Genomic DNA, 22,758 nt, shown 5'->3' on the forward strand with positions numbered 1-22,758 from the left:
CTGTTGGTGGGAGCTTGCTTGCTGTGCATAGTTGCCTGCCACCTGTCCCTATTGCAACTCCAATCTGTAAATTTGCTGTCAAACAGGTTGAGACATCTGGTGGACCTGCAAGTGTTTTATAGATAATAGTCTTTCCTTAAGAAAGCACTTTTTATAAGCTGAATAATTCCACACCATAATTGGAACCGTACAATGCTGCATATTCTCATGGATCAAGTCATTCCTTGCACTTGTTTGATTTTAAACAAACACAGGCCTATCTCTCATTAGCTGAAAATGTGTTGCTGGAAAAGCGCAGCAGGTCAGGCAGCATCCAAGCAGCAGGAGAATCGATGCTGCCTGACCTGCTGCACTTTTCCAGCAACACATTTTCAGCTCTGATCTCCAGCATCTGCAGTCCTCACTTTCCCCAACTCTCATTACACAACATATAGAATACGTTGAATGAAAACCTGCATAAACACATGAGGAAGAAAGGAACAGAATGTTACACAGACTGGGTGAGAGCTGGGAGCAGATAGCATTGGCAAGTTGGGCTGAATAGCCATTACATTCTGTGTATTATCCTACAGCACATAAAAGCATTACATGTTCCTCCATAAAGTTCCAACCATCAGAAAACTCATCCAGATGTTTTTAGCTTCCAGCACTCTCCAATGCTGGCAAGCTAGAAATGTTTTTGGATGAGTCTCCTCATGGTGGGTCTTCATGCAGGAACATACAATGCTAAAAGCTGTGAACGTTCAAATAAAAGTAAAACGCTGCGGATGCTGGAAATCTGAAATTAAAAGAGAAACTGCCGGAGGAGTTCAGCATTTGTGGGGGGGAGGGGAGAGAGAGAGAGACAGAGACACAGAGTCAACGTATCAACATAAGTCCCTAATGCATAGCTGCAGAAATAGGCCATTCAACCCATCAGCTCTGCCATTCAATGAGATCACGGCTGATCTGATGATCCACGACTCCACTTTCCTGTCTTTCCCCAGAACCCTCGATTCCCTTCCTGCACAAAACTCTGTCCATCTCAGTCTTGAATATACTTAACAACCCAGCCTCGGCACCCCTTTGTAGTAAAGAATTCCACAGACTCATTACCCTCAGAGAGGAAATTTCCTCTCATCTCTGTGTCAGATGTGTGAGCCCTTCCTTTCGAGATGATACCCTCCGGTCCTAGACTCTCCCACAAAAGGGGCAACTATCTCTTTCCATTTACACTGACAAGTCGCTTAAAAATCTTGTCTGTTTCAACAAGGTTCAATGTGCCTCATTGTCAGAACCAATAATGCGTGCTTGATACAATCCACCATATCCTTAAGGGCAGCATGGTGGCTCAGTGGTTAGCACTGCTGCCTCACAGCACTAGGGAGCAGGGTTCGATTCCAGCCTCAGTGACTGTCTGTGTGGAGTTTGCACATCCTCCCAGTGTCTGCATGGGTTTCCTCTGACAGTCCAAAGATGTGCAGGTTAGGTGAATTGGCCATGCTAAATTGCCCGTCATGTTCAGGAATGTGTAGATTAAATGCATTTGTTAGGGGTAAATGTAGGGGAGTGGGTTAATCTTTGGAGGGTCGGTGTGGACTTGTTGGGCCAAAGGGCTTGTCTCCACACTGTAGGGATTCTATGATTGTATAACAGTGTTACCTCCTTTTTTCCATCCTTTGCTTTCACTTTCACTTTGTTCTTTTTGCAGGGGCTCGTGCTGCGCAGGAGGCTGGCCCTCGGTTCAGATGGGTTACTCGGCATCGGGGCTGAAGGAAAGCCAGGGGACAGTGGCTCCTTCCCTTTCTTTCTCTGTAAGTTGAAAACACAGCAGTGAATCAATGAGCCCCCCCCACCACCACCACCAGGCTGACTTCAAAATCGCAGCATGTACTGAATCTTACTTTAACTTCTCATCGTCTCAGCACAACTCCATCCAAAGTGGGGAGGGCAACTAAAACCCATATCCAGGTCCTTGTTATTTACAATGTAACAGATCTGTTCTAACTAAGAGGACATCTTATGTGTCGATGTGCCTGAGATGGGTAAAGTGCATGCTGCTCTCTGTCCCTTGTTTCTCCTGGAATGGGTCTTTAGCTTGAGGGGGAGGGGTAACACTCCTGACCAGGCGTCTCTCCCCCTAGCTACCTGCCACAAAGATACCACCTCCCCAGCCGGGAAGTAGAACCCAACCCCAGAGCTTCCAGCTCCGAGGTAGGGTCATTACCCACTGTGCCAAGGAACTTACTAACTTCAGCGTAGCTTGCTGAGGGGGCTGGAAAATCAATGGGAGTTGGTGTGGCACCTCGGCCTCACTGCATCCTGACCTGGGTAGGCCCAATGCCTGCCAGACTCATTACCAAATTCCACAAGGGATTCTTTGAAATATACTTAAGTGCCAAATTTAGAGAACCAGGCAGCCTACGGTCTGTTTGAGGTGTCCGCTCTAGAAAGTAGGTCGATACCTCAGCCGTGGGGACCCTCCCCCAGCCCATCTGCAAATGTTTCCTACGTGAGAGAAGCAGGTCTAATGAAGCAAATGTCTGCCTCGGAATCTTTTTGAAAGCGCTGAGTTATTAAGCTGACCTATGGGCTGCATCTTTACCACACCTGGGCTGTGGATCTTTTGGGGGGGAAGTGGTGGGAAGGCCGATTCCCCACTTCCCATACCAGCCTGAGGCCTTTTCCCTGGGACTTAGGATGAGGAGGGGTCGGGGTGTGTGGCAGGGCTATGTAATCCACAGGAAGCTGGCAGCCAGTTGTTTGAAATGAAGGTGTTGGCCCTGGTTACAACAGCTATTCCTAACTGCAAAAGCTGGAAAGAAGAGAACTAACATTTTGGGGGTCACATCCCTGATATAGGCACCCAACAGCAACCGTTGAACTGAAAGGCCACTGCATAGCCCACCAGTTAGACATCCCATCCCCTCCTTATTGGAGCAGCGGACTGCCATAGAAACATTGAGGTGTAGAGTACGGAAACAGACCCTTTGGTCCAACCCGTCCATGTTGACCAAATATCCCAACCCAATTCAGTCCCATTTGCCAGCACCCGGCCATATCCCTCCAAACCTTTCCTATTTATTTACCCATCCAGATGCCTTTTAAATGTTGCAATTGTACCAGCCCCACCACTTCCTCTGGCAACTCATTCCATACATTCATCACCTTCTGCGTGAAAAAGTTGTCCCTTAGTTCTCTTTTATATCTTTCCCCTCTCACCCTAAACCTATGCTCTCTAGTTCTGCATTTCTCCACCCCAGGGAAAAGACTTTGTCTATTCATCCTACCCTTGCCCCTCATGATTTTATAAACCTCCATAAGGTCACCCCATAGCCTCTAACGCTCCAGGGAAAACAGCCCCAGCATGTTCAGCCTCTCCCAATAGCTCAAATCCTCCAATCCTGGCAACATCCTTGTAAATCTTTTCTGAACTCTTCTAAGTTTCACAACATTCTTTGGATAGGATGGTGACTAGAATTGTTTACAATATTCTAAAAGTGGCCTAACCAAGGTCCTGTTCAGCCACAACATGACCTCCCAACTCCTGTACTCAATACTCTTACCAATAAAGGAAAGCAGACCAAACTTCTTCTTCACTATCTTATCTATCTGTGATTCTACTTTCAAGGAGCTATGAACTTGCACTCTAAGGTCTCTGTTCAGCAACACTTCCTAGTACCTTACCATTATGTGTATAAGTCCTGCTAAGATTTGCTTTCCCAAAATGCAGCACCTCATATTTATCTGAATTAAACTCCATCTGCCACTTCTCAGCCCATTGGCCCATTCGCCCATCTGGTCCAGATTCTGTTGTAATCTGAGGTAACCTTCTTCGCTGTCCACTACACATCCAATTTTGGTGTCATCTGCAAACTTACTAACTGTACCTCTTATGCTCACATCCAAATCATTTATATAAATGATGAAAAGACGTGGACCAAGCACCAATCTTTGTGGCACTCCACTGGTCACATGCCTCCAGTCTTTCGGGTCAGTTCTGTATCCAAATGGCTAGTTCTCCCTGTATTCCATGAGATCTAACCTTGCTAACCATGGGGAATCTTGTCAAATGCCTTACTGAAGTCCATATAGATCACATCTACTGCTCTGTCCTCATCAATCCTCTTTGTTACTTCTTCAAAAAACTCAGTCAAGTTTGTGAGACATGGTTTCCCATGCACAAAGCCATGTTGACTATTCCATATCAGTCCTTGCCTTTCCAAATACATGTACATCCTGTCCCTCAGCATTCCCTCCAACAACTTGCCCACCACCGAGGTCAGGCTCACTGGTCTATAGTTCCCTGGCTTGTCCTTACCACCTTTCTTAAACAGTGGCACCATCTTGTCATCAGCGAGAATCCCTTGAAAAGAACCTTTCCCACCCTGCAAGCTTCCGACTCCCAATTCGCTCAACAACATTACCCAGTGTTCATTTTATTTCTGAACAGCGTGCGGGCTTTCAAAAGGAGAGGTCCTGAACTGCCGATACCAGGCCCTGCACCTTACCACACGCCAAACCACGCTGCCACCCTGTTCACTGCACCTTCTGCGCTCACTAACTTCTGGGAGGGGCGGGGGGAAGAGATGGGGGAGGGGTGGGGGATGCTGGAAGGGGGAAAACCTGAGCTGAGGCATTCCCTGGGAATGGAGAGACCTCAACATACCTTGTCCTTTGCCCTACTCGTCTCTTTCTTCGGGCTGACCGCTCTGGTCTTGAGGCAGCGGCTGGTTTTGGTAGCCGAGGCCGCGGTGGGAGCAGCCGCTGGGGTCAGCGCAGCAGAGGTGCTGGCATCATTGAGGAAAATCCTCTCGCTCCTCCGCCGGTTCCACAGGTCATCGTCGCTGGCTTCGGGGCCAAGGTCGAAGGTGAACTCTCGGGGAGACTTCTCCTTCGGCTTCTTGGCCTTTCTCCCCTTGTCAGCTCCCCTCAGCTTGTCCTGGCTTTGCTGCTCATTAACAAGGCTCGTGCTGCTCCCTGGCTCTGGCAGTGACTTCTTCGGTCGGGGTAATGCAGCTGGTTTCTGCTTGATTTTAACATCACTCTCCGAGTCTGTGTACTCAAATTCCGTGCCTAAGTGTTAATAAAGAAACATGCCAGGATTACAGAATCTGAGTGAATAACAACAGGAAATACTGCAAGCCCTCAAAGGGCCCAGCTGCATCACAGACCCTTCCAAAAATGATTTGACCCATCGAAAAACTTAAAAATTATAAATTGGGGTGTACCACTTTCAAAATCACATTTATGTTAAAGTTTACCTTTCACTCGTTACAGAACGCAAGGTAAACTGTAGCACAGAGAAAGGCCATTCAGCCCATAGTGTCTTTACTCGCTGAGTAAACTAACCGTCCATTCTAATCTTGATTCCCAGCACCTAGACTGGAGCCTTGCAGGTTACAGCATTTCAGCTACAAATCCAGGTAATTGCTTTGATGGTTTCCACCTCATTCAGTAAACTGGGTAGTAACTTCCAAACATCCAGCACCCTCTGGGTGAAAAAGATTTGTTTTCAGTTCCAACAATCACCTTGGAAACTGGCTTCTGTCAGGGCAAACTGGTTTTGCCTGTGCACTCTATCCAAGCACCTCATTATTTTGTACAGCTCAATGAACAAACCCTTCTGTTCAAACGAAATGATGCGACCCTATTCAATCTTTCCTGAGAGTGGCAATTTTCAAGCCTTGGTAATACTCCCATAAATCTTCTCTGAACTGTTTCTAGAACAATTCTGCCCTCCCCGTACTGTAGTCACCATAACTGTACACAAAACTCTCGCTGTGGGTCTGTTCTGTGTCTTATATCCTTCCGGCATTACATCTCTGCTATTGAATTCAGTCCCTCATCCACTAAATGGAAGTATCCCATATACTCTGACAAGATTCCCTTTAGGTTGTCTCGATTAGTGAGTTTCAAGCAGCCTTTGTTATGGGCAGCTTTTACATTCAGCCAGTTAGTCGTTTGACCTGGAAAAGCTTGACATTCTTAATGTGGGAAAGCTGAATATAGCTGCTTCCCAATGTTACCTGTAGAGAGGTGGTGTGCATTTGCTGGGGATTCACTCCTGATCCTATTCATATAGAAGCAGAGTGAGACCTGATCATCTGCAGAGTTGCGGACATTCCAGGGACCTTTATATATGGCAGCTCAGACCAAGCTCCAGATGCCCCACCCACATTTATGACAATAACTCAAGCAGGTTCGATCAAGGGACTTAATCTGCAGTGTGACAGTTACCAGTCTTTAGAGCAGTTGTAAATTCTTTTAAAGAGTGGGTAAGATCTACAGAACTGTCAAAGTTGTAAAATTAGCTCAACACCCAGCCCCTTTAAAATTAAACAAAAATAGGCTGCCTAAGTCAGTTGATTTGAAAACATCTGAATTAGCAGTTAAAATGTCTGCTTGTTGTCTTTGCCTGAGGTCATTATGTTATTATTAATGCTTGGCTGCTTTCCACATTCTCCCATTATCTGAGTAAGGAATCTTCAATTCACACTTTGTTCATAGCTCAAAGAGGTTATTAAAGGATTGGCTGTCTTTGATTTGGGATTATGAGTAGAAGCTTATTTGTTGATATCTGATTAAGAACTGATGGTCTCTCAAAGATTTCAATATGCTTTCATGAATTTTTTTTAATTCTAGTGACAGTTGGAATAGATAGCTAGATGTTAACTTTATTTTGTCAATAGCTCTACTGAGGTCTTCCCATGGTGGACTGGGTGAGTTGGTACAAAGGGTGGAAGGACAATGTATGATGAGTGGGTGGGCATGAGTTGGTATTAAGTTGGCTCAGAGGCTATCGGGAAACACGGGCTGATTATTAGGTTGGCATGGAGGCTATGAGAGGTCATGGGTTGGGGCATGGACTGGCATGGGTGATCATTGCAATGGCTGGGGGAGGGGGTAAGCATACACTAGAGTGGGTGAGGTATGATGAGTGGGTGACGGTGCCAGGGGTAGGGAGTAGAGAAGTGAAGACTGTAGATGCTGGAGACCACAGTCAAACCATGTGTTGCTGGAAAAGCACAGCCAGTCAGGCAGTCTCCGGAGAGCAGGAGAGTCGACATTTTGAGCATGAGCTCTTCATCAGAAAAGGGTGAGGAGGATGTACAGGTTTAGGGTTAGGGTTAGAGGAGAGGGCCTTGTATTTAACAAAACAACAGAGAAAAAACATCTAAGAGAACTGAGGCAGGCTTTTGAATAGCTCAGCCCTCGGCAGTCATTGTGGCTGCCTCCAATTTGCATCCAGATTCAGTGAGCCAATCTCCATCCCTTACGCCCCCCCCCCCCCCACCATGGGACAAGGAGCCCATCTTTTGGTGAAAGGTTTCCCTCAGTGGCTGTGGCGAACTGTGAAATTTTCTTACACTCACTAGGGAACAAAAACCAAGCCTGAAAGTCCAAGTGTTGGAAGTGGATGTTTCCAAAACACGTCTCTGTAAATAAATGCTCATCAATGTGCCAAGGCTCTGTTTCTATCCACCACTAGCTTTCCAGACTAGAAACACCGAACAGCCCTTGGCACATCCACAAATAGGGTCAAAGTTCATTGATTCATCACGCACATAGAACAGACTGCTGCAAAGAAGGAGGCTGCCCTACTATACCACATCTCACATGGAGTACCATGGATAAACTCATGTTCTCTTAACCTTTCATAGAACATAGAACAATACAGCGCAGAGCAGGCCCTTCGGCCCTCAATGTTGTGAACTAATCTAAGCCCATCACCCTAAACTATCCCCACCCTACACTATCGCATCATCATCCATATGCTCATTCAAGGATTGTTTAAATCTCCCTAATGCAGCTGAGTTAGCTACATTGGCAGGTAGGGCATTCCACGTCCTGACCATTCCCTGACTGAGGAACCTGCCTCTTAAATCTATCACCCCTCAATCTGAAGCTATGCCCCCTCGTACAAGCTGACGTTATCATCCTAGGAAAAAGTCTTTCACTGTCTAACCTATCTAATCCTCTGATCATCTTGTATGCCTCTATTAAATCCCGTCTTAGCCTTCTTCTCTCCAATGAGAACAGACCCAAGTCTCTCAGCCATTCCTGATAAGATCGTCCCTCCAGACCAGGTAACATCTTGGTAAATCTCCTCTGTGCCTTTTCCAATGCTTCCACATCCTTCCTGTAATGGGGCGAGCAGAACTGTACACAATATTCGAAGTGTGGCCACACTAGCAGTTTGTATAGTTGCAGCATGATATTACAGCTCCAGAACTCAATCCCTCTACCAATAAAACCTAATACACTGCATGCCTTCTTAACAGCACTATCAACCTGGGTGGCAACTTTCAGGGATCTATGTCCATGCACACCATGATCCCTCTGCACATCCACACTACCAAGAATCTTTCCATTGACTCAATATTCTGCTTTCCTGTTATTCTTCCTAAAGTGAATCACCTCACATTTATCTGCATTAAACTCCATTTGCCACCTCTCAGCCCAATTCTGTAGTTTATCTAAGACCCCCTGCAACATTCTTCCACAGTGTCCACTACCCTACCGACTTTAGTGCCATCTGCAAATGTACTAACTCATCCACCTATGCCTGCATATTAGTCATTTATAAGAATGACAAACAGCAGTCGTCCCAAAACAGATCCTTGTGGCACACCACTAGTAACTGGACTCCAGGCTGAATATTTTTCATCAACCACCACTCGCTGCCTTCCTTCAGAAAGCCAGGTTCTAATCCAAACTGCTAAATCACCCTCAATCCCATGCCTCTGCATTTTCTCCAACAGCCTGTCATATGGAACCTTATCAAAGGCTTTACAGAAGTCCACGTATACCATGTTAACTGCCCTATCCTCATCTACATGCTTGGTCACCTTCTCAAAAAATTCAATGAGGTTTGTGAGACATGACCTGCCCTTGACAAAGCCTTGTTGACTATCTGCAGTCAAATTGTTGCTTGTTAGATGATTATAAATCCTATCTCTTATAATCCTCTCCAAAACTTTTCCTACAACAGACATAAGGTTCACTGGCCTATAATTACCTTGGTCATGTCTACTGCCCTTCTTGAACAAGGGCATAAAAACCCTCCAGTCCTCTGGTACTAAACCTGTAGACAATGACGACTCAAAGATCAAGGCCAAAGGCACCAACATCTCCTCCCTAGCTTCTCAGAGAATCCTCAGATAAATCCCATCTGGCCCAGGGGTCTTGTTTACTTTCACTCCTAGAATTGATAACACCTCCTCCTTACTAATCTTGATCCTTTCTAGTCTAATATCCTGTATCTGGATTAGTGATGCTGGAAGAGCACAGCAGTTCAGGCAGCATCCAAGTAGCTTCGAAATCCAGGCAGCATATCCCATTCTTCTCCTCTGCAATACTCTCCTTTTTCTGAGTGAAACAGATGAGGAATATTCACTGAGCACCTCTCTGATCTCCACAGGGTCCACACTCAACTTCCCACTTCTGCCTTTGACTGGCCCTATTCCTACCCTAGCCATCCTGTTATTCTTCACATACCCATAGAAAGTTTTACGGTTCTCTTTTATTCTACCTGCTAAAGACTACATATGTCCTCTCCTTGGTCTTCTTAACTGTCTCTTTAAATCCTTCCTAGCCAATCTGTAATTCTCTATCACCTCACCTGAACCAGTTTGTCTCATCGTCACATAAGCCTCCTTCTTCCACTTAACAAGAGATGCAATTTCTTTAGTAAACCACGTTCCCTTACCTTATCACTTCCTTCCTGCCTGACAGGGATAGACCTATCAAGGACATGCAATATCCTGGTCCATAAACCAGCTCCACATTTCGATTGTCCCCATCCCCTTCATTTTGCTGCCCCATTCTATGCCTCCTAAGTCTTGCCAAATCGCACTATAATTGCCCTTCCTCCATCTAGAACTCTTGCCCTGCAGCATGTACTTATCCCTTTCCATCGCTAAACTAAACATAACCGAATTAAGGTCATTCTCTCCAAAGTGCTCATCTACCACTAAATCAAACACCTGGCCTGATTCATTACCAAGTACTTCATCCAGTGTGGCCTCCCCTCTTGTTGGCCCTTCGACATACTGTGTCAGGAAACCCTCTTGCACACATTGGACAAAAATTGATCCATCCGACGTACTAGAGTTATAGCATTTCTTTCTCTGAGTTGTTTCAATGTTTTATCTTTCTAAAACAGTCACAGAACTGTTGAAGCAAATCCAGTTGAGTTGAGTTTCTGAACAGTGATTCATATTCCTCACAAACAAACAGAAAGCTTCACTTTGGATTTGATCTGCCATACTGGTTTGTGAGCAAGTTGGCATTATGACCAGAATTCATATCACTTACACTAACCAAAGAAAGTAGAGTTAACTCGTCAGCCTTATTTTACAACACGGCAAAGCTAAATCCAACTCTTGCTCTCAAGTGACTAGATGGTCAGTCAATTTACAACAAATAAGATCCACTCACCCATCAAGTTCTGCCTTTCTTCTTTCTTCTTGGCTTTCTGCTTGGCCTCAAGCTGAACAAGCGATAATAGTGGAGTCATAACCGGACTTGGCAGGGCACTGGCTGCAAACCTGGCTAGTAGGCCGAGACCACTCTCATCCAGGACTGGTGAGGAAAGAGCATCACTGCAATCATTCCTATAATCCTCTTCTTCAGAGGTGTAATCTACATTGAAAAAAGTAGCAAGTTACTGACAATAAAAACAACCTGCGCATTAAGAGTCTGGGTTGAAAACACTGGAGAATGACCCACATTTGTGCTTTGATCTCTGTTCGGTTTTATAATTGGTTATAAATCCTTGAAAGACCAGAGTACAAACTGTTTGGCCCTACAACATTAAGAAAGGGGTGATAAATTTGAAGCTCTTCAGATTATTCAAGAGCAAGAAATTTGAATTTCTGATCCATTTTGCACATTAACAGGTAACTTGATTCACAATTAAAAATGGATGGGGATACTGAGAGCAACGAGATGTTGAGTGTGTGAAAAGATGAACCATTCCTCACTCAGAGATGATTGAAACTGGTGTTCAGAGTGTATGGTAACTTCCTTTCAACCTCAGCACTTTTCATCACTGTGGAGACCTCATAAAACAAATCCATTTGCATATATTAGCCAACATTCTCCACTCCTCCAACCCACATTTCTAACAAACAAGCTGCACAGTTCATCATTACAAATAAATAAATGCTCTAAAATAACTGAGTGTAAAGAAATTTCCATCCTGTATATCATATTTAACCCTTTGACTGTTAGAAGCCAGAAGATGGACTAGAAGTCCAAGGGTTAAATTTACAAATACTTTACATTCAAATGTACTGTCAAGCAGATACACCGATTTTTTTTTTTCTGTTTTTATGCAATAGGTTAAACTATTTGCACCAGTCTCAATCAGAATTTACTTGTTAACTTTTTTTTTGTTTTGATGGCTTTGCGCCAGAATGTTACAAACAGTGTGCACCTCTACTGAACAGTGCAAGATTGGTTAGGGATAAGTAAAGTGAGAAAGCCGATTGTTAGCAGCACCTTTTGTTATTCGAGGAGGCATTGAGCAATGTAAGTATGTTAAAGAAAGATTGCATCTGAGTAATGAGCACTCAGAAAATCAATTCACAGCTTATTTGTAGAAGCAAGCGAGCCTACTGTGTACAAAGCAGGCTGTGTGTAGGCAGACTTCGAACAGTTTTGGGTCCTTTGTTGTCATGGTAACAATTTTACCTATTTTATCACATAACAACATCTTTAATTGCAACAGCATAATGGGATTTTTTTTTCTCCCCAAAACATTTAAATTTAACTACGTCACAGGTACAATTTATTTTAAAAAAAGAAACAACAAATATGGCAAGGACAGTGGTCAAGAGTTCAAAAGTTACATGAAGAAAAGTGGTGTTCCTACCTACATAACAATGCAAGGTTCTGCTGCCATGGAAAGTGACCCCACTGCGTGGTGTCTGCCCTACTCCCAGCCAATCACTTTGCTTCTTAGTGCAGCATGAGAGCAATGCAAGATACCGATAGACATTCAAGCATCATGGATAGGGGTCAAAGGTGAAGGGGTGTCAAGCAGCTGCAAGGAGAAAGCGAGCATTCTAGAAAAGCCAGGTTATTGTTTTAGTACTGGACATTAGGGGACAGCCATAAAGAACCCTATTACCCAAATATCCCTTAAGGCAATTAGTAACAGATCTTGCCCGTTATCAACAATACCAGGGCAAACCTTTGCTGACCTTTTGTAGGCAACATATCAAAAATTCCAAGAAAAAGCAACTTCACTTTCAATATACCATTGCCAATTATATAAGAATCCAGTGGACCTACTCATTTATTTCCTGTGCTCACAAGTTAGCAAACATCCTGTCTTATTCAAACAGAATTCTTTAAATTGATCCACTGACTTGAACCCCCCCATACCTCACCTCCAAGTATAGTGGACTGTTCTCCTAAGACAGAACCACCAGAAACCATCAATTCCTTTGCCACAGCAAGGACACTTTCTAGTAAAGAGCCTATTGATTTTGTTGGCAGATGCAAGATGTAGCAATACAACCAGGTGTTAATGGATTTCGATGTACCCTGGGCTGCAACCGGGAGCAGGGATGAAGTTAAGACCACTGGATTATTTATAATTGGCACTGCTTCCCCCATGAAGATCCATCAATAGTTTATATTCCAAATATTATATCAAAAAGATAACAAAAAGATTCAGGATCTGTCAACCTCACAGAACTGGATGAGCAAAAGATATGACTCGGGCCTTTAAAAAATGTTTTTTTTTAACCTTTTAACATTTCCTGATAACCATAATTTTAAAATAGCCCCACCTTGACCTCAGAGTGATACTCCCAGTATTGTTATGATTATTATTTTGATTACTGAACGATAACCTGTTGCCTTTCACCACGGGAAAGCAACACAATACCGATCCCTAACTTTTGCTCAGCCTTGTTCAGATGTCTAGCCATTACCGCTGACCATTGCCATTTCAAAAAAAAACAGAACTGCTTCTGGCAATGAGAACTACCCTTCTACAGGTTTCATGTGATTGCTTGCTGTTATGTCTCCACCTAGTCCTAATGCAAGTCCAATTCTGCGAAAGTGGGTATTTCCAACAACTGACCTGATACAAAAAGTGTATCTTGTTGAATATCCCATTGTTCACAGTAAATTGGATTTGCCCTGTGACATATAAGGGACTTGTCTCTGAAAACAAAAGAAAATGTTTCAACAATCTCCTTCCTGTATCAAACAGTTGGAATGTCTGTGTTCTGAAACAGACTCGTGATGGGAGGCACAATATGTTGGTACAAAGTGGGCAATAATTATTTTACACCTACCATTTGAGTTTAATTTTAAAAAAAGAGGAATTCCACCCCGAGTTTTTATAGCACAACACTATTAAAAAAAAACATAATAGAACTTTAAGGTATTCATACAGTTTATAGAAGTTCATTTCTTTAAATTGTTTTGTACAAATTTTTTTTGTTGAAAAAAAACAGTACATATAAACTTTCACCCTGTCCAGACGGGATAAGGCAGTCATCAAGCTTTCAAACAATTACATAGTTTTACAACTGGTGAGACAGTTGCACTAAATTTTACCAACGCCCCAAGAATAAATCTGAACCATTAAATTATGAACAACATTTGGAAATTCCAATTTGCTTCTGAATGTTAGTAACAGGCTTGCATTTAAATAGGATTGAACATGCTTAAGGAAGCAGTATTAAGCAGCACATTTTTTGGTATTCAGACACCAGTCTGCTATGTCAGTCGTTTGAAAGTATCTGGGAAACCAGCGTTTGAAAACGTTGGTGTCTCCAGAGGTTCAAGCAGAATGGACGGTGACAATTTGCAACAGGATTTTATTTCAACAATTGGAAAAATTGTACTACACTCACTCTCACATATTCTTAACACATAACCAATATTAAAATGCTCTTTATGCTTCATACTGGCTCTATAAACCTCGATGCCAATTACATTTTGATACTAATTAGATCCTTCACTGGATATCAACCATTGCCAAACCAATGAGTACTCCTGCATATGATTCCCTTCCCACTATCACATATTATTCTGCGTCTCATTTTAAGTTTGCTGAGTGCTTCAGTCAATGAAGTAGAAAATGCCAATCAACTCCTGAGGACAATATTCAAGCTGTGATTATTCCACACATTTCTTTTGTGGGTTTGGAAACAGTTTGAACTCGAAAACAGAAAATCTAGAAACGAACACAAAAAAAGGATGGTGAAATTATTGGACATTCAAGGACATATTAGAGACTAGAGGAGGCAATACCAGCAAGCTTCTAAGAAATAAAGACAGATAACCAACATCACTGCACTTCCTATAAACATGAAAGGGATATCTGAATAATAGAGAGTTCTATTGCAAGTGGGGATGAAGTGAAATGCCCTTTCATCTATTAGAAGAAGACTATATATTTAAAAAAAAATTAAAAGCAAATGCAAAGCAAGAGAGACAAAGCACGCTCATTTAGTTAAAAAAGAAATGAACATGTTTAATTAAGCTTCGGCAGCACATTGCAATACAAACATTGGGAAAACACACACACACACACATAGTATTCAATTTACAATTCCAGTGGTTCATTGAAGCCTCTCAAGAGGCCAATCCCAAGGGGTGGGGGAATGGGGGGGTAGGAAGGAAGGACTTAGGAATTAGCCAATTAGACACAGGCTCCAAAAGAGCCAATATTTAATACAACAGTTAGAAAAGGGCAGCCTACACCTGCCAAATCCTAGATGGTCACTACTTTGCACCATCATTTGCTCTCAACACCCTGAGGTTTACTCCTATTAACCTTGATTGAATGAGTCCTCCGAACTGTCACTGAAGGAAGATCCACCCTCGGCTTCCTCCAAGAGCAAGGCAAAGTGCTTCAGATTTTTCTTGTCGGTTGCTCGTTGTGATCTGATAGTCCCAGTGGCAGACGCTAGTCTTTTGGCCTGCTTTGTGCCCAGTGAAGCCTTGCTTTTCTTTGATATTATGCCATAGAGAGCAGGTGCCTTCAGTTTGGAGCCTAGTCGCTCGGACATACTTGAGGTGGACTGCAACGGCCATTCATCCTTTACCAGTTCCTCCTCATCCTCTGTGTCAGTATCTGCAGTGGTAAAAGGTAGCACTCAGTGTCACTCCTCAAAGAGTCTGCACACCACAGTACCGTGTAAAGAAACATAAAAATCAAGCAACCAGGCTTCCTCAATTTGCCAAATACTCAAAAAAGGAATTGCAGATAGTCAGGTGACTGATACCCTCCAAGTGACAATACATTATTGTCTACAATCTCTATTTGAAAATTCTCATTCATTTTCAAATCACCCCGATGTCTTACTCACCCCCCATCTCTGTGATCTCCTCGAGAACCTCAGAGCTGCTTACACTCCTCTCATTATGGTCTTTCATGCATCACCAATTTTCAATAATCACTTCTTAACAGCTGTGCCTTCTCAGCTCAGTGTTTTAGAGCTCCCTCAGAAAATCTATTTGTTTCTTGAACTCTCTCTGCCCCCAGCAAGCTCTCCTCTGAAACTCACCCGACTGACCAAGCTTTTGACCACTTCTCTTGATATTTCCTTATGCAGGTGAGTGCCAAATTCCATTTGATAGTGCTTCCGTGAGGCATCTTGGGAAATTTCACTACATTCAAGATACGATCTAAATGTAAGTTGTTGTAGTGTGATGGGCAGAAGCTGACTGAATCAGTAAATCTAATGTTATCATCATTTTTTAAAATATGAAATCTACGCCTTTTTGTCTGCTAACCTGTTGTGTAAAAACTAGGAATTACAAATAACAATTGTATGTCCATAACTAAAGGTAAAGTTGCCAACCTCAGGCAAGGGGAGACGTTGAGAAGGAGAGCCCTTCATATTAATCTCAGTCAGAATGAAAATTGAACCCAGGCTGCTGGCTTCACTTGCATTGCAAACCAGCTGTCAGTCAAATAAGCAAAACCGATTCCCAAACTGCTTACTACAGGCTAAATTTACCAGCTCAGCACAGGCAACTTGCTCCTTTTGTCTCACTCTGTGTTCTCTCCTTCCCAGTGCGGGCAGGGTCATGTTTCGATAATACCTGACACCACCCCACGCCTCCCCAAAATCTTCAACAAACTCGGAACACACAACTATTCCACTGTGAGGTGCATGTTACCTGTGACCCGTCCACTCTGCGCGTCTACATGTGCACGACCCTAGGTGGGCCTCACCAGGGAACCATTGGGACCTGAGTTCGGTTAACCTGCCCTCCTCTCCAACACTGGGAAACTGAAGCCAAATGTTAAGCCACGCTCCTGTGACCCCACTGCGATCAACATAAGCCAAACAGGAGTGATCACAGCAACCAGCCTGTCTGGTCCACATCCACACTGAACAATGCATTCACTCACTAAAGGCAATCAAACTTTCCCAACCTGGACAACAATGCACTATATCGTGAGAACTTACTCTAACCAGTTTCGTCAAGCTAAAATCCCACACTGAGCCCTTCTCAAGTAATACAGACGAGGCAATAAGAGATGGTTCAAAATTCATGACATATTAGACTGCAGCAGATTTACCGTTCTGATAATGTCCGTGGGATTTACGTAAGTTACTTTTTCGCGATTTAAATTTAAACTTTGGATCATTCGATTGTAACGTTCAAGAGAAAAGCTCCAGCAAATGTTCCAAAAGAGCGAAGCAGGAAACGGGCTCCCATCTTGTCAGTACTAAGACAAAGGAATAATGTAACGGGCTGTTGAGATGCCCCGGGAGTGTTGGGTGGATTTCTAACCTGTTCTTCAGCAATAATGGAAAGCACCCAGTTTTCCCAACCTGATTTTCGAGGAAATGGAACTGAGACAGTGCCCTTAACAGATGGTTGATCTGCAATAGTAGCTTCACTGCCTGAGTGAGTTGCTTCAGACTGGCCCCATTGCTGTGCCAAGGTTGGGATGAGGGGAAATCTTTAACTGTATCTGGACCCACAAGTCAGATGGAACCTTGAGATGCCAGCACTGGGTGCCAGAAGTGGAGAACATTTCATCTTCCAGCATCAACAGTTATCAGCTTGAAAAAACATACACAAGGTGAGTCCCCGAAACCATTAATCAACTAAATAAACTGCTTTAAGTATTGACTAAAGGCGGTGGCCATTCCATCCTATCGCAAGTTATATTTTAACCAAACGTTCTCACCATCTCACTTCACCTGAGACCCAGCAAACATGGTCTAGTGGGAAACGTGATTGCGGACTTCAGCTGAACACACAGGCTACCTTCCTCACAATTAGTGAGACTTTGAATGTTCCGACTGTGTGTCATCTAATCCATCCCAGATAATAACAGACCTCATTTTGAATCGTTTTTACTTGCTTCGCTGAAGTTGAAAAAGTGCAACTTACTGTAGGAGTAACTGCTGACCTCTGATCTTGCCGGAGAATGGGACGTCTTCAGCCTACCCTTCAACTTTGAACTTGACTCCAACTTCCTGCCCTTGGCTGCCACTTTGCTTTTGCTTTCTTTGGAAGGGAGCATGCTCGGTGAGCTGCCGATGACTTTGTGCAGCGCCTTCCTTCCGTCTTTCCCCAGAAAGTCCTTATGGGAGCCCAGGTGCCTGCAGTTGTCCATGACACCACATTTCCGCTTCCCTGTTGAACCATCTGCAAACTTAAAGGGTGACTTTAATTTAGTTAGCGAGAGGGTTTGGTGCAGCTTGGTTGCCAGCTGGTCCTGTTCACTGACCTTCCTCCTCTTCTTGAACTTAATCTGGCCGTGGCTCTGTTGGGTTCAAAGTAACAGGAGATCTGAAGTTAGTGTCACTCCAGCACAAAATGGCATCCTCAGCATCACTGGGAGAGGAGATGTACTTGCAAAAGAAGCAGAGCTTCAGTGAATTGATCCCTTAGTCACTGAGGAACTTGGAACGGCAACGAGTGGCTTTCTAGAGGGGTGGGGGGGCTTGGAGCTTTGTGCTCATAAAGCTGGGTTTTCACTACTAAGGAGCGTAGCTTGAATCAACAAATTTCCCAAATTGGCATATCCCACCTTCATAAGGTGAGGAGGTAGGGACTGGGATAGAGTCATGCTCATCAAACTGAAAGGAAGTGATCATGGGAACAGTAATTGCCAAGGTGGACTATTTAAAAGGGACAACCTGCGTTTTCTAGGGACTTGCATATAGTTCAGGCCTCCTAGCCCTGAACTCTTATATTCCCCCACCCACCCCCCCCCCCCATGCCAACTCATCCTCCAAGATTCCAGCAACTCTTCATCCCTTTTATAACAATTCATTGCAGTCCTGCCTGTACATCCAGTGCAGAACCAACAAATACAACTATAAAAACAGCATATGTAGAACTGCTTAAAAGAAAACCCATTTTTTAAAATTGACTGCATCAGAAGCAAAGGTTGTAGCGACATTCCTTTGGAAAGCTGAATATATTACATCTACTGCTCCATCTGCAATACAAGTTACAGTCTAAGAAATCTTCATTAATTAATCAGATGGGTTTTCCGTTTAGGTTCTGAGATTCGTTTGTTTGCTTTTAGTCCCCTGAGTTTCTCTGTTACATTTTCTCTGTTAATGTAAATTACCCTAATTTAATCCATTTTAGTAGCCCCTCGATTTCTGGTGCCTATCTTTCGTGCGTAGGGTCTGTGTATTTTTATTTTTATGTTTATAAAAGTTGTGGACTGAAGTGAGTTGGGACTGCTTTAAACAAGTATGTTTAATGAGTGGGTGCATGTTTTCAAAGGAAAGTTACCAAAGCATCTTGCACAAGCAGTAACTCAGTTCGCTTCAGATGAACTGCAGCTGTATATTTGTGTACTGATATACCTGGATGGTGAAAAGAATTGATTGGTCTATGCACTGGTGATTAGTTGAAAAGGGCTTTTTGCCAACCAGTAGGTGTGATTGGCTGTCAGGAAACTGGGAACAAGATACAGAGAAGGGTTTGAGTCTGCACCAGATACTCAGAAGTGAGCCAAACCCACTTTAAACCTGAGGCAAACCAATTAATCTTTCCTTCAGCAGTTACTGTGAACTATGACATTTAATCAATTAATCAGAGACATTTTCCAAGGGAACCAGTCACCCTGTGCCTTTTGCAAACCAGTGGAAGCATTTGGGAAAGGGAAGCCAGAAAGAAACTTATAGATTAGTAAGAACCAACTCAACATAATCCATGGGCAAATACAACTGAACAGTCTGTCCATATTATTTACCTTTGTCCTTGTACATTTTCTGTGTGTGTGTGCATGTGTGTGTGAGAGAGAGAGAGAGCATAGTGTGTGTGTGTGTGTGTGTGTGAGAGAGAGAGAGAGAGAGAAAATGGTCTGTGTGTGTGTATGTGTGTGTGAAAGAGAGAGCGTGGTGTGTGTGTGAAAGAGAGAGAGTAAGAAGTCTGTGTGTGTGTATGTGCGTGTGAGAGAGAGAGAGTGGTGTGTGTGTGTGTGTGAGAGAGAGAGAGAGTGGTCTGTGTGTGTGTGGTGTATGTGTATGAGGTTGGTGCGGGTGAGAGAAAGTGAGTGGTGCTCGTGCGCAAAGAGGAGTTTGTAAGGAGACTAAAGTTTTAACTTGTGGAGTGATATGCTGACAATTTTAACTGTTTATCTGCAGCTAAAGTCTATTAATTTTAATAAATAGTAATTTTAATTAATTCTCGAAACCTGGTCTGCAGTTTCCATCGACCTGGGTCTGCAAATCGGGTAAACCAAGGAATTTTGTGTACTTATATAAAAACATTACCTTTTGTGGTGAACGAGATGTAGCAGGGCTTGATTTCTAGCTTGATTTCACACTGGAGTGTGACATTTGTCATTTTGAATTGTCTGCTGTGAAAATGTCCACTTTGTCTTATAAATGGATCCAATCAGAATAATGGCAAGTATTCTGTACCTTTTTTTTTCTGCACCAGCCCACTGACCGTCTATAATTGCACATTCTGAAAGACAACCACTACTCTTAAACCTTTTCACTTAGAAGGAGCTGTGGTTATGAATGTTTAATTTAGTAAATGGAAGAACTGACTAAAACAAGGCAAGACCACTACATTGCTCCTGTGAACCAAAGCATAAATGTACTCTTTTTACTAGCACTCACTATTTTACAAACAGTAATCATTGGAAATGCGTTAAAGAGTATTTTCAGATTGGAGGAGCTCTCGTGTTGCAGTGGTAGTGTCCCTACCTCTGACACAGGAGGCCTGGGTTCAACTCCAAGCTGCTTCAGAGGTGTGTAATAACATCTCTGCACAGGTTGATTACAAAAACATCTATTTGCATACATAGAAGTCACTTGATTTCAAATGGTATGGCAAACAACAACAGGAAAATGGGAACGTTCAAGCAATATTCAAACAGTTCCATTAACATGACCTCCATCACATGGCCCTCCAATTTCAGAAAGTCATATAGGCGAGAAGATGCACAAAGCACCGATAATCCTAAATGTGATTACATAAATTGTCTGATCAATTATTTTGCTCTTGGTTTTATTTGGGGGAACTGCTGGCTCGGGATAATCTGAGGGCAGACATTTTGAGGGCCGTTTTACCACTGAGTAATGGCAAAAGATGGCCGCTATCGAATTAGCTGCTCATTAGGACAGTTGCCCGGTGAATGACTACTTTGATGGTGTCTATTCTTCCAGTTACCACATGTTATGTTGACTCCCACCTATTTTGAGGGGAAATGTATCTTTTGAGTTGAAGGAGTTAAGGTCACTGAATACACTTGATGCATAATGGTGGGGTTGGTAATGTAGGTGGGGGACAGCTTCAGACAACAATGTCAGTTTGAGTCCAAGGTTATGTTTTGGGTAGATTCTTGATCTGATGTTCTTAAAAATATTTATTTCTGAAAATAAATGATTGATAAGATTTCTTGTCTGGGTGCCAATTCCATTTCATACTCCCACCTAGTTCCTATGAGTGTGGTACAGATAATTTAGTCATTTTAATAGCTTATTAATTTATTCGTAATTTTAGCTCAGCCATTAGAAGAGTTTTAGTATTGAGTTATGATCATGATAGATGGTTGACAAGATGGAGAAACATCCTAACAATGAAGGGCACGTAGAAGAGCCCTTCTGAAGGAGCTTTGTTGCAACTGGCTCACCTCGTGCGAAAAGCTCGAAGACGCATCTTGCTCCCACATGCGACTCCGCCCTTTTGCTTTCACGCCCACGCTTTCCGCCTCATCGTCATCATCCTGGGCTGCCGACCTCACCTTCTTCCTGGAGCCGTCGGCCGTCTCCATCTCGTCGGAGAGCGAGAAGCCTTTCCCATGCCTGGAGATTGAAACGCAGGGGTCAAAGCCGAGCCCAGCGCACGCCACAAGGGTGCGGGAGCGAGAGAGAGAGAGAGAGAGAGAGAGAGAGAGAGAGAGAGAGAGAAAGAGAGAGAGAGAGAGAGAGAGAGAGAGAGAGAGCCCTCTTGCAGCTGGCACGTTAGTCCATTGAAATGAAACAAACCTGTGCGGAGAGGCGGGACCCTTTCACAGACTGCTCCTGAAGTCCCTAAGACTCAATCATTTGAATGTTTGGCCTCCAACCTGCTTCCCTACCTTGTGTGGCCTCTCCCCCTACACCAGGCTGATCATTCCTTTGATTTTTACAGAGATAGCTAGGAGTGACCGGCTGCCAGGAAATGGAAGTTAGGTGCTCATGTATATCTGGGCCGGGGTGGGGGGGGATTAATGGAAATACTGAACCCCACCCCCCCAGCCTGTAGAGGTTGCCTGGCGCTCGTTCAGATAACACTGGCCAAGTCACAGCTAACCAACGATGAACCATGTCTCTCCACGCATTAACTTACTTCCCACTCTTGCTGTCACTTCGCCCTCTATCAACATGCGGTGACGGAGCACTTGAGCCATGCTTTCTCTTTCTCGGCCTTCCAGGTCCTCTCCGCGACAAACTCCTACTTTTCTCATCCCGTTTTTCTCTACGGAGATACAATACGGATTATTTTAAATGTGATTGAGCAACTAAACTTGTTAGTAGTAGAGAACGTTTGAGCAGCCTGGCCTTGATTAAGTGAGTCAACGTGAATCCCTATCCCCATCTATGGAACGTAAAGTAACTTGCCTAATGATGTCCCTGTTGGGATGTTCGCCTGGAGCAGTAGACTGGGCCAACTACTGGTGATTTTTGAGAGTGTTAAACTGCATAGTCTTTCAGAAATGATGGCTCAAGTTTGGGGTATGGCCTGCCCTGCTAGACTTTTGCCGATATGCAGCTGTTTTTGTTATGACTGAAGTGTAGTAGCTAACGTCCAGAATTATCTAAAAGCTGTGAAGATTTGAGTCACTGAGCAGTATGGCTGCACCAGCTTGCCTTTGATTTGCAGACCATTCAACGGGCTGCCTTTGAAGCTAAATCACTTACTCCGAGTCTCTCCTCTTCTGGAGCTTGGCCAGTTCCCTTTGTTTCTCCTTGTATCTCCTCTGTAGTTCTGCCAGCTTCATCCTGTAATCCAACTCCATGGCATCCATCCCCTCAATGGCAGATTTAGTGGAGAACATCTAAGTTTGAAAGCACAGAGCTTCAGAGACAGTCTTGAAAGCAGCCAGCAGGGTACAACTGTTTGATGTGGAATTCATTTTCATTGCCTCCATCGATTTAAAACGACACGGTCCTGAAGGACACCTTTAACCTTCTCTCTCCATTCAATAACTTTATGGTGTAATTAGGTCAGTGATTCACATTCACGTTTGCAATGCATACATTGCAATATAAAAATATTTAGCTAGTTGCTTAAATTAAAGGAGGACTCCTTGGTCTACCT

General features: G+C 43.6%; 1 protein-coding gene across 13 annotated transcripts in view; it reads right to left on the reverse strand.

The window, feature by feature from the left end:
• The window catches only part of tnrc18 (trinucleotide repeat containing 18), a 182,175-nt gene that overhangs the window by 41,116 nt on the left and 118,301 nt on the right, over positions 1–22,758 (reverse strand). For 12 of the 13 annotated variants that reach the window (XM_072559331.1, XM_072559332.1, XM_072559342.1 and 9 more), the window contains 8 exons: positions 22,359–22,495; positions 21,787–21,915; positions 21,089–21,260; positions 17,371–17,746; positions 14,789–15,088; positions 10,423–10,626; positions 4,649–5,055; positions 1,642–1,791 (listed from right to left, as the gene is read on the reverse strand). In XM_072559331.1, the coding sequence (XP_072415432.1) occupies positions 1,642–1,791; positions 4,649–5,055; positions 10,423–10,626; positions 14,789–15,088; positions 17,371–17,746; positions 21,089–21,260; positions 21,787–21,915; positions 22,359–22,495 (1,875 nt within the window). The remainder of the gene's footprint in view (positions 1–1,641; positions 1,792–4,648; positions 5,056–10,422; positions 10,627–14,788; positions 15,089–17,370; positions 17,747–21,088; positions 21,261–21,786; positions 21,916–22,358; positions 22,496–22,758) is intronic. The other variant, XM_072559341.1, reaches the window with a different exon arrangement.

The sequence above is a fragment of the Chiloscyllium punctatum genome, chromosome 40 (genome assembly GCF_047496795.1).
Source record: "Chiloscyllium punctatum isolate Juve2018m chromosome 40, sChiPun1.3, whole genome shotgun sequence".
In the NCBI taxonomy this organism is placed as follows: Eukaryota; Metazoa; Chordata; class Chondrichthyes; order Orectolobiformes; family Hemiscylliidae; genus Chiloscyllium; species Chiloscyllium punctatum.